The sequence below is a fragment of the Uloborus diversus genome, chromosome 4 (genome assembly GCF_026930045.1).
Source record: "Uloborus diversus isolate 005 chromosome 4, Udiv.v.3.1, whole genome shotgun sequence".
Lineage (NCBI taxonomy): Eukaryota > Metazoa > Arthropoda > Arachnida > Araneae > Uloboridae > Uloborus > Uloborus diversus.
Window position 1 is genome coordinate 127,255,420 of NC_072734.1, and position 12,222 is coordinate 127,267,641.

At 33.6% G+C, this 12,222-nt stretch overlaps 1 protein-coding gene across 1 annotated transcript in view; it reads left to right on the forward strand.

Annotated features, from left to right (window-relative positions):
- The first annotated feature begins 1,452 nt into the window (after positions 1-1,452).
- Positions 1,453-12,222, forward strand: part of LOC129220206 (receptor-type guanylate cyclase Gyc76C-like) — a 317,828-nt gene continuing 307,058 nt past the window's right edge. Inside the window, exon 1 of the mRNA XM_054854570.1 lies at positions 1,453-2,292. Within this exon, the coding sequence (XP_054710545.1) occupies positions 1,921-2,292 (372 nt within the window). The 5' untranslated portion in view covers positions 1,453-1,920. The remainder of the gene's footprint in view (positions 2,293-12,222) is intronic.

Below are 12,222 nucleotides of genomic sequence, written 5' to 3' on the forward strand. Positions count from 1 at the left end.
ATCCGAGACTCGACTCGGTCCGTAAATATTCTTAAACAATATTCTTTCTAATTCGATTTGGTGGGTATTGATCGTTTGATTTTGTATCTCTTTGTGCCATTCAAAGAAATTAAAAAAAATATATATTTATAAACATCGTAAAATCATGAAAGAAAAATATATTATTTGACTGAAAAAAAATGTCAAGAATTCTAAGAATTTTGTCGTAAAAGAAGGTCATCATGTCATGCGTCGATGATAACAGCATGCTTTAAATCTGTGTGATAGCGGAATGTAAACATTGGTAATGGATTCGAAGAAATTCAACAGGTGATCCTCTCGGTAGGCTTGGAACGATTTTCATTGACAGCGCTATTGGATAAGTTTTTGAAACAGTGACAAAATTACAAAATTGAATCGAGGACTTGATTTGAAACACTTACTGAACAATGCCGATGTGTAGAATCCTTTAACGAGTTTGCTGTCAAACGGATGGATTGAAACAGGTTGTTTGGTTAGTAATGTTTAGTTTTTCGTTCGAGAAATGTGTGACGCTTTCATCGGACGTGTTCGTTCTGTCTGGGTTAAGAAAATAAAAATGATCGTCTGGTCTGATTTCTACTCACTTGGCAGGTAGGAGAGTCTCGGTACGAAAAAAAAAAAAAAAAAAAAAACGCATTATCCCGTGTTATTATTTTTCTAATGACAAACAGTTTTGTCGACCAACTCTATTAAAGAAGGCAAATATTATTTAATTGATTATAGATAGGCACAAAAAATAGCAGGAAACATAATTATTCTGAACTTTATTCTTGTATGTGTCGCTTTTATTCTTAAATCCTACTTTAAGTTCCTGTTGAAGGTTTGTCCGGAGCTTGTGCCAAGAATTGTGTTTACTTGAAATTATCATTTGTAATCTGGATACGGTTACGACTTTACTTAACTTTTTTATTGTGAATTGTACCCGATGACATTTTTAGTTTAAAGATAAAGAAGTTGTAAGAGTTTTAAAGTTTAAAATGTAAAACTTACGTTGTGTATCGTATCTATGTAGGCTTTTTCTTCTAATTCCTTAATTCATTCCATTTATTGAAAGTTAAAATTTGTTAAAAATTTTATATTTATTGTTTTCCTATGTTTGAGAAAAAGTTAGAAAAGTCACGAATATCTGAGGAAAAAGACAGAAAATGTTATTCCACTGAAGTCAAAATTGTTCTAAAAAGAGATATTTTACGTTCATAGTAATAGTTGATAAAATGTGTGAGTTAAAAGTGATACAATATAAGTTATTCTGTTGGAGATCTTAATTCCATTTTAATTTCAAAAGATGCAAAGTATCAACTAGTTTTGAATGTTTGGTTGCATGCTTACTGCTGGTTTTCGGAGAACAGCTGCTGAAGATAAAGTGCATTGGAACATGGTATTGAATTTTTCGAATATGAGTGTGCTTACGAGATAAGGATTCCAGCCTTGTGTAACAACAGTAATATTGCTTCGTTGCAGCATAATTTAGTTCATTGATATTGATGGCAATATAATATTAGTTCATAAATTCCTGATGCAAAGAAAATTCTAATTTTTTGGCTTCAAATAATCTTGATTCATTTACCAATTCTGTTTGTCGCAGCTTATAAGTGGTCAAGATCTTTGTGAACATATTTGCTTTTTTATTTTTATTCCAATGAAGAAAAATCCTTCTCGAAAACTTTGTTTCAAACGATTTTTAGAAAAGCTACCGAAGAAAAAATCACCAGGTCGAAAGTGTCAAATAACTGACATCCACTTCAAATCCGCAATTCCTGGCGGTAAATAACTAACAAAAGTTGTGATTGTAGCTGAAACTATCTACCACAATAAACTTCTGCGTGGTGGATAATCATCTGAAAGACGTCGGCATCGAACACATTGATACAGAATGCCAGTAAATGCGCGCACCATTCCATGGGATATTCCACCTTGCTCCAGACAATGATCATCGTGCTGCTGCTGCTGTGTGGTGCGGCAGCAGTGCGGGCCGACTACGAACCGCTGACCGTGGGCTACTTGGCGAACATCCACGGCCGGCAGAGGCAGGGCCACATCATCAGCGGCGCCATGACGTACGCCGTGCGTCGCGTGAACGAGCGGGGCGTGTTGCCGGATAACCGGACGCTCCGGTTCGTGTACGAGGACACCAAGGGCGAGACGTTGCCCGGAACGGAGGCCGTGGTCCGGATGTGGCGCCGAGGGATCGTCGCGTTCTTCGGGCCGGAGAATTCCTGCGAGGTCGAGGCGACGGTCGCCGCGTCCCTCAACCTGCCCATGATATCGTACGTAAGTACACCTTCCCCGTATGTTCCCTCCATTAGTCTTTCTTGAGCTCATGTCCATTAAATTTACAGTATAACCTCGATTTAACGATTGTCAAGGGACTGGGAAAAGTTATCGTTAAATCAAGGATATCGTTAAATCAAGGAGCATATACATTTAATTCAATTAATCCCGGACGAATGAAATATATCATTAAATTGAGGAAATCGTTAAATCGAAGTTGTACTGCACTTTTAAGCCAGACTGATGTAAGTCCAAAAATTTCGATTTTCTGTTTATTAGTGCATTGTATGTAGAAGCCTACTCCGCATCAAGACATGTGAACGTTATTCTTAAAAAAAATTCTGTTTCAGTTTTTTTACCACGGTTAAAAGAGCGTGTGTCTCATCTTTTGCATGCGCCAGAATTCCCTCTCCCCTGTAAAGTTATAATGTGAGTGATTTACGTCCTTCTGGCCCTGAGGTGCAGAGAGGGAGAAATTATGTCACAATTTTTTCAACAAATTTGGCCCTTCCTTGTCCCAAAGAGTCACACTCCCCCCCCCCCCTACGGCTCACATATCACGCTATAGATTTTTAGCATTTTTTTTTAATTGAAAAAAATGTGTCTCAAGTTCTCTTGTTACCTACCCTCTTCCTTCCTCCTGTCTTAAACTCATTATTGTTATCGTTTGAAGATGATCCGTTGCTTCAATTTCAATCGAGATTTTTGGGATTTTTCATCAGCGTTGCAGATTGGTGAAAAAATTCTGCTCTCAGGCCAATAAGATTATTCCCAGAGCTTTTACACGGAATATTTGGTATTTTCCTTTTTTTCCCCCCTCCTATTCTTTTTTTTATGAAAGTAAGCAATTTTTGGACAGCAAAATTTACTCCCCCTAATACATCGCACACCTGTGTAAAAAACGGTCGCACTAGGGAAGGAATATCGTTAAGTTTCGGGAAGTAAGGGGTTAAATACCACTCTGTCAGAGGAGGTGTTGCAGAGGGGTGGGGAGAGAAAATTCCCACAACAAGGAATGAAAATTTCCTGAACGCAACTCCATATTTTTTTCCATTCTGTGTTGACTTAACTAAGCACCGTTTCAACAAATCCCGCCTTTTTGCGTAAGATATCTTTCTCCCTGTGTTATATCTTATTTTTTAAAATAAAATCATGGCTTTAACGCTGGAAAAAAATCCATATCTTCCTCAAAATGGATTCTTTTTAGTGACACTCATGTCGCGTCAGCTTGTTCAAAAAAAAAAAAAAAAAAAAAAAAGGACGCAACAATAGAGAGCAAAAATATTGCTATTTTCATTTGTGTTAGCTGACTAGTTTTTTTGCCGAACCGACTTGCCAGTCAGCGGTTCTTATTACGCAGGTTAAAAAAAGGAGTCTGCTGCTTAAATATTTATCGTAGGCGTTTGGCTTTGGTCGTAAACGTGCATCAGCAAAGTAACCAAAAAAAAATAGAAAACTGGAGAATCATCTAAATGTTTTGGGAAGAAAAGGTGTGTTTTCCTTAAATATGAAGGGGGGGGGGGGGGGAGGGAAGCATATGGCTGTCTAACTTTGTACCTAGAATGGGCATATGACAACCTCCACCCATATTTTAGCTCTGAGTAATTAACAGAAGCTGCGTGAAAGATTTATTCACACGCCTTTGCCTGCCTTAAAGCATGTGTAGAGGCGGTGTTGAAAAGTTTGGGAGCCCCACCGGGAACAGTTAATCATCTCTAAAAAAAAAAAAAGTTTTACTCCTTACCCAATCAGTTTCTTCGCAAGTAATAATAGGGTTGAATAGTAAACTTATTTTGGGCTGAAAAGCTGTCTAATTTGTTGAAGTATAAAGAAGAATAAATATCGGGAGAAAAAAACGACTTCGATTTAACGATATCCAAATTAACGATTTCCTCAATTTAGTGATACCTTTCACTGGTCCAGATGACTGTATTAAGTGTCTATGCTATGCTACTCGATTTAACGATATCCTTGATTTAACGATGACTTTTTTCAGTCCCTTGACAATCGTTAAATCGAGGTTATTAAATGGTAATAAAAATTATTTCAATTAACTTACGTAGAAGTTCTTTAACACCAAGTATGGTTTTTTTTTTTTTGAAAGTTTTTTTTTTTTTGGTGGGGGGTGGGGGGAGTCTATTTTTCTGCGAATTTTCTACAAATTTTGTCGGTCCATGGAACAAAAAAGATGGAATAACGCTGCTTTCATCAACAGCATGTTGCTCACCGCTGGTCTGTGCGATTGAATTCAAATTCTGCTGAAAAACCTATTCTAAATAAATCCACTATCGTTTCAAGCATTTGTTCATTCCTTTCTCTCAACGCACAATGTTCCGTGAATGAATCCTAATTTGACTTTAAAATTTACCTTTTTGTTTGTTTGTTTTTCATAAAGAAATTTAAAACAAAGTTTTTAAAATTTGTGTTGTTTTAAAAGAAAAGAAAAGAAAAGAAAAGAAAAAAAAATCGTCGGCGTCATTTTAGCGGAAGTAACTATTTTTATGTGTTTTCCATTTTTTTTCTATCGGATATAAGATCTGAACTCATTTACCAACAGTCTCGGATGGCTTCATAATTTCGATTGAAGAAAATGCTAATCTGCTCAGTCATTTGAGCCATTCCAAGTATTTCTTTAACACTGGGAAATCGTCTGAATTATCGTGGCTCGATCAGAATGCTAAACAGTCATCAGTCTGTACAGCTCCCGAAGTCGGTTTCAGAGATTACCACACCAGATATTGTTCAGTCATTGCATGACCGATATGTTTTTATCTACTAATCACGTGATACTAATTTGAATGCGGCCCCCTTCTGCGGATGCATGTGAAGAACAGGTCTTGAAGTTGCACTTGGTGATTATCTGACAAAGTTATATGACAGATCAGATTGTCTGAAGAGAGTGAAAGGTTCTTCGCGTACTTTTCGGGTTCTAGAAATCATGTTTCAACGTATTGGTTAGAGGTTGTCGTGAAAGATTTCTTTCTTCGCTGTGATCTTTACTCTGTTATCCGAGGCCTTTTCTTTAAATCCTGTTTATCTGATGTAGCTCTTAGAGGTGAAGAAAAATTGCTGGCGAAGACCAGAATCCGTTACTCTGTGCAAAGTTCGACTTATTTTAACTTTTGACCATCCATGAAAAACGTAGAGTGATTTTTGGGGTTATTTTAATCCTCGATTTCTCTATTTTTAAACTGCTACATTCAGATTTTGATAGATTTATTGATTTTGTTGCTTTAACCCTTTCAGACGTGGCGTCCGGTATACTGGACATGAATTTTAAACAGCTGCTAATAATTTATTAATTGAATAAATTACTCAATTTTTTTCGTAGTTGACTCTTCAGTCTGCTTATTATCTGTACAAGAATTTTTCATTTTGGGATTGACAACATAAAGAAATAAGGATTGGGAGAATGAGACTGTCTCATTTTCCCAACCACCGATTCTCGTCGCAAAAGCGAATTTTTTTTCTGATTTTTTTTAAAAATATATAATTTTATATTAATCATTTCAAATGCTTATATTATGTTTTATTATTGTTTAAAGAATATTTTACAAAAAAGTTTGTTTGATGTTTCATCGTTTTATTATCTGAAATATGTATTTCAATAACATATGTCCGGATTATTGGACGTGTCATAACTCTTAATTTTTCACCTATAAACTTGAAATTTTGTCTATGAGATACTCTTTACCATAGTACACTGTCTACCAATAAAAACACTTTTGGTTAAATATTTCAAAATTCCGTCTGAAAGGGATAAAAGGGAAGAAACACTCGTAAATTACCGTATACAGTCAACTCCAGATATCTCGAAGCATTACAACGTAAATATTCCTTTATCTCAAAGTTTCATTGGTTCCCAAACTCTTAAGAAGCCTGTATAAATTTACCAGTATACGAACTACCAATAACTCGAAGACTTCAGTCGGTACCTGGGAACTTCGACTAATTGATAACTGTAGTTATCAGAAATTAAGAAATATTAATTTGGAAACTCGTTTAAATGAATTACTTGCTTGATTCAAAGTTGTCTCTTGCCATTTGGTGTGACTTTGAGCCACGTCAACGAAATTATTTTAATAAAAGTCGTGCAACTTAAATGCTGCAAAATAAATTTTATAAATATTTAAAAGTTTCCTCTTAGGTGTTCATTTTATCACCAGATCACTATCATTTATTACATGGCATAAACCATAAGTATGTAGAAATGGAGAAAGCATTCATGTAAAATATCATATTTAAATAAAAAAAAAAAAAGCATTTCACCTTCTGTCGTTTTCTTTCTTTCTTTTTTTACAAACGTACGCACCAAAAAACGACGTATTTTGTGAAATAAATCGCACTTTTACAAAATAAATAGCATTTCCACTAAATAACTGGTAGTTTTACAAATATATTCACAAGTTTTCTAAAACTCAAAACGAGTAGCTAAATATTCATAATTAGTGGACTCCTGGGCATTTATTTATCGACAGATTATTATTATTATCATCATTTTGGTTTATCTTCCTTTTTAATGTGGGAGTTGTGACTGAAAGTTTTCTGTTAAATGACGTTAATTCCTTCAGTTTTGATTGAAAATCAATATCGCTATGTCATTACACAAAAAGAGTTTGTGAAACGATGAATTGAAATTTAATCCATGCTTAGACTCTGAAGTTTCATTCACGATAGATATACTATTATAAAATTATTAATATGCTTTAAAACGAATTGCTGTAAGAGACAATGCGTCACAATTTTTGAGTCCAGTTTCGAATGGATATTGCAGCTATATTTTTTGATGACTATCAAACAGTATAAAAAACCAAAAAAATGCATAAATAATTTTTTCAATTTACAGAGCTTCTACTATTACACTTGAGATTTGCCCTGCTCAATTTACCCTTTTCAAGAATTCTAGATCAGTTGTAGACAAATATAAAAGCCCCAACAAATGAAAGAATTTTTATCTTTATCATATTTTGTGGAGTTTTGAATTGATTTTAAAGGTATTTGAAGGGAACTAACTGCATTGTTCGTTATTTTCGCAAAAAGGTTTCACGAAGCAGCCTTGTTAGCCTTTTCGAATGTGTTGGCAAAAATTTACCTTAGAGCTGACGAATCCTTGTGAACAAATAAATGTTGTGTACAAGCGAAGATTTATCGTAAAACGTGATTGCAATGCTATTAGCTCAGCGGTTTGGCTGAAGCAAATTTCAAGTTCGTATATCGGTATAGTCAGTCTGTATGTACCCAAGAAGGAAAGTGTTCACAGAAGATTACTTAAGGGGGTCCGGGACACATTTTGAAATTTTTTTTTATTATACACTTTAGAGTTTTGAAATTTTTTGCACTGATTCACCATTTATTTAATAAGCAAAATCATAACATAAATATGAAAAAAAAATTATTTAAATTTTATTAGTTTTTTTTTAAATGAGGTTGCTTTAAATTGCTATAACTCAAAATATTCTTGATCAATTTTCATTTTTTCAAAAAATAAATTACGCACAAATATCTAAGCTTTAATTTTTATTCGGCGATTTTAAAAATATTGATTAAAGAAAAAATATTTGAAGAAAAATTCGAGGATACTTTTTTTTAATCATATTTTTTGCAGTAAATGTTTTTTTTTTTTTTTTTCAAATTCGCCGAATAAAAATTAAAGTTAACTGTTTGAAAAAGATATGCTCCAAGTTTCATTACTTTATCTTTATCGGTTCCTGACTTATAAAAGAGTTTGAATGCAAGAAATCGGGAAAAATTGCATCATGGAGAAAAACGCGTTTAAAGTTTGAAAGTTAAGTACACGTTAGTTGCAACAAAAATAATTATATCTTTCGTTCTATTTAAGCTAGAAACAATATTCAAACGTCCTTTTAAGCAGAAAAAAACGGAGTAATTTTTTTAAATGATAAAAAAAAAAAAAAAAAAAATTGCAAAATTTGACGATTTTTGTGTCCTGGACCCCCTTAAAGCAAAAATAAATTTTCACATGAAAACAGACATTTACTTTGACTTATTTATAGAATTTTTAAGTATGAGACATCCCAAGTACCATATTACGATGACAACAGTTTTTCAAGTAGACCTTACGGGCTATTGCCGTTCTATATATTTATATACTCCAGATTTCGAAGTCTTTTTTATTATTTTTTCTTTATTGTACCTAGCTATATTACAGTGTAATACATTTATGTGGTTGGTTTGGAAATTAAAGTTATACATAACGTCAGGGGCGCCCCGTACTTAAATGTTTTAAAGGTTAGAAAGTCTCAATTTGCCGAGTGGAGCTCCAAATTTTTACGATTGACTGTAGTTTTGTCGAATGGAACTCCAAATTTTTACGTATGATGATCGTTTTGCCGAATAAAGCTCCAAATTTTTACGAATGATGATAATTTTACCGAATGGAACTCCAAATCTTTGCGAACGATGATAGCTTTGCCGAATGAAGCTCCAAATTCTGCCGAACGATGATGATTTTACCAAATCATCGGACAAAATATGCCGAAGAAGGAATATTTTTGGTGGGCGTAGAGACCTCCCACATCGGTTCGTATCTCTATTAATTTATAAAACAACTTTATATATATATATATCCGTAATTCGTCTTATCTTTAAAAAATTAAATTCATCTCTATAAATGCGAAATAAAAAATAAATATCATAACCTTTTTACTGTCCAGAAGGATGTAATGTCTGACGAGTTTTGTTGCGTGATATAGCTTGTAATTAAATGCGCCGGCGGTTTTATGATTAAATTGTTGTTTTAGGAACTTAACAATCGGCTTTTTATGCTTCCGCTTCCTTTGCGGTTGTGGCAGTGGTACGCATTATCTAAGGAAGTATTGTTTCTCTTCTTTTCTGGTTTTTTTTTTATAAAAAAAAGTTTTTGCACAGATTTTAATTATTTAGAAAACTAATATCTAAAGTTTAAGGTTGTTAGTATCTTAGTGCAATTTTTTTTTCGCAAGCACTGGTAGACTGGTTGGAGCTGGCGCAGAATTGATAATTAAGTTACAGCGATCAAATGTTTAGATGCACCGATGGGGGGGGGGGGGGGGGGGTGGGGGGGATGTGAACGTTTTCTCACTTTTCACTCCATGCTTTTAATTTTTTTAAATCCAAATTGTACTTCAAAACATGTTACTAAAGTACTTTGAGATAGTGCGAAAAAACAAAATTACTATGCAAGAAATGTAATTGATTTTTTCTGCTTAAAAATTAACTTTCGATTCCCCAATCCATCAAAATTATTAAAAGATGCTATTTTTTAATTTTTGTAAATTTATAACATTATTATTATTATTTTGCAATTGTTAAGGCTCCGCAATGACGTTTATATGAATTTTTTTTCTTTAGAAAATTTGCTTGAGACATAACTGATGATTCATAGCTTGTTTGACCCGTATTTTAACTAAAAAAAACCATGCCGCATTCTAAATGAAGCTAAGCTGTTACTTGCAAATTGTTTTTCTTTTGTAGGAGTCTTTTATAGTATTTTTGTCATTTTTCGCTTAGCTTCTATCAGAGAGAGAGAGAGAAAATTCCTTCTTTTAAAAATAAATAATGGGCGTTGGGAAATAATACTTTATCGCATTTATTTATTTATTTATTTTTTTTTTTGAAATTTCGCAATCGCCAATCACAAATTTCCTGCTTTACAGCAGCTCGAAATAAAAAATTTTCATTTTTTACGCACCCCTTCGCTCAAAAGTAAGTTTTACACTGTTTATTAAACTGGAAATTAAAAAGCGGATTTCAAGTATTGTTTGTCTTTGTCGTTGTTAATCTTTTTTTTTTCATTGAAATACACAAATTTCTTGCGAATGCCTAAGGATCATTCTTCAAAAAGTGTAACTTTTCTTTCACACGCCTTTTATATTAAAAACGTTAAGGAACAATTCATTTAACAATGATTTTCAATTTCATGAAAAATGTATCTATTTAAACCTGCCGCAACAATTTTTTAATTATAATTTTTATATTAGTATAATTTTGGTTCACAACATGTGAATTCTCACCTCCGTGGCATGTCACACAAATTGTGTGACTGTTTATGCTGCTTAATAACTTGTTTACTTAAAAACATATGTTTATTTATTTATTATTCCTTTCACAAGTGTCTCAAATACTAACTGCTATATTTGCAAAGCTGCAAATATTTTAACTGAAATATTTCAAACGAATGCGCAGAATTTTATGACGCAAGTTTTAAATCTCGTCTTAAATGTCTCTGAATTCTCGACATCTCAGTAAAAATACCAGAGAGAGAGAGAAGTTGGGGGAGGGGGGGGGGGGAACGTCGCACGTGACAGTCTTGTGGTGGTTGCACTTGTGACTCGAAGTGACGCAATGTTTCTAACAACCTACCTGTTGAGTTTAAAAAGAAAGAACTCGAATTGCGCTCGGAATAAGTGTCAGTGCGTGACACTAAATCAAAAAAACCACTCCTTTTATTTTTATTACAGATTTTTCAAGGCTTCGAATGTATTCACTTCTTTCATTGTCAAACAGCAGGTAATAAATAGCAGTGTTTGGTTAGCGGAATTGAGTTTTTGCATTTTTGTGATGTCTGTTCAAATATTCGATGTGTTATTTCGAAAATGACCACGTGCATTGGGTTTGTTTTGTGGACATTAACATTCCGATGCAAATCCAACGTGAGTTCGCAATGAAAATGACATACATTTGTTTCAAAGTTGTGCAGATCAATTCTTTTGTGCATAGAAATGTGAGCAGGCAAGGAAAAAAAAAAGAAACCCTGAAAATATTTTAAAATGAAAATAGTACTCCTGTCATATTCCATTTGCATCTTAAGAACTTTTGTTTGTGTGTATGTGGGATTTGTCACTATAGTATATTATTTTTTTATTTTCGTCAATTTCACTCCTCCAAAATGAAATTCACTAAATTTACATAATAGCTTTTGAGAATTGAACACGTGTTTTTGATCGCAGTTCTTTTATATCGCTTGAAGCAATCTTCATGCAAATAGTAAGGATCCAAGATGAACAGAAAAAACGTTTCAAAATATTTGTTTATCATGTGGCTGAATTCGAATCGCATAAGATTAGATAAATAATCTTAGAAATATTTAGCAAAATAGCACATGGAAAAAGGTCACATGTTTGCATTTCGCTGAAGACGAACTACCGAGCTCCCTCGAAAAAACCACAATCTAAAAAAGTTGGGTTGTCTATTGATAACTGTTTCTTACTTTCTTCTGGCGCTTAATTGCACAGGTTCAATTTTTGATGAGTACTACAATCTGAGTGCCTTGCCTCTTTGACGCATGATATATTTTTTATTACGCATATAAGCAACACATGAAAGAATTTACATCACAAAGAAGGGAAATTACAACCGGAGCGAGGGTGGGAGCCGAACCCACCGCCTCAAGTGTGCCAATGTCAAGCAGTTACTCAAACCGCTCGGCCCTGAGGCTTCTGTTTCTTACTTAATTTAACTCTCATTACGAAAATACGTAGATGGCGTTTGTGTTTTCCCTAATGCGTCAAGATTTTTCTAAAATCTTATTTTTCAAAATTTTTCATAAAAAGAAAAAAAGTTAAAAAAGGAGTTAAATGTGTTTTCTTTTAATTTATGAATTTTTCGGCGTATACAGTGAGCAGTTGTGTATAAACTGATACGAGATTTGAAAAAGACGAGGGCTCATTCGCTTCTTAATTTTTCTCTAAAAATTGGTAGAAAAAAAGTCTGTTTTTTTTTTCTATTGCATTTTTAAATTAATTTATTTAGTTATTTTTTATGAAGCATGTCATGCTTTCAGAACCTCTGATAAGATAACGCATGTCTCTTTTTTGCAGTTATTTCTTCCTTTTGCATAATAAGGGAAGTATTGGATTCGCAAAAAAATTTTCACTTGAATATCGGCCTAAATTTTCATTTTGCTCACCCCTGAATGAATGTTGAGTTGTT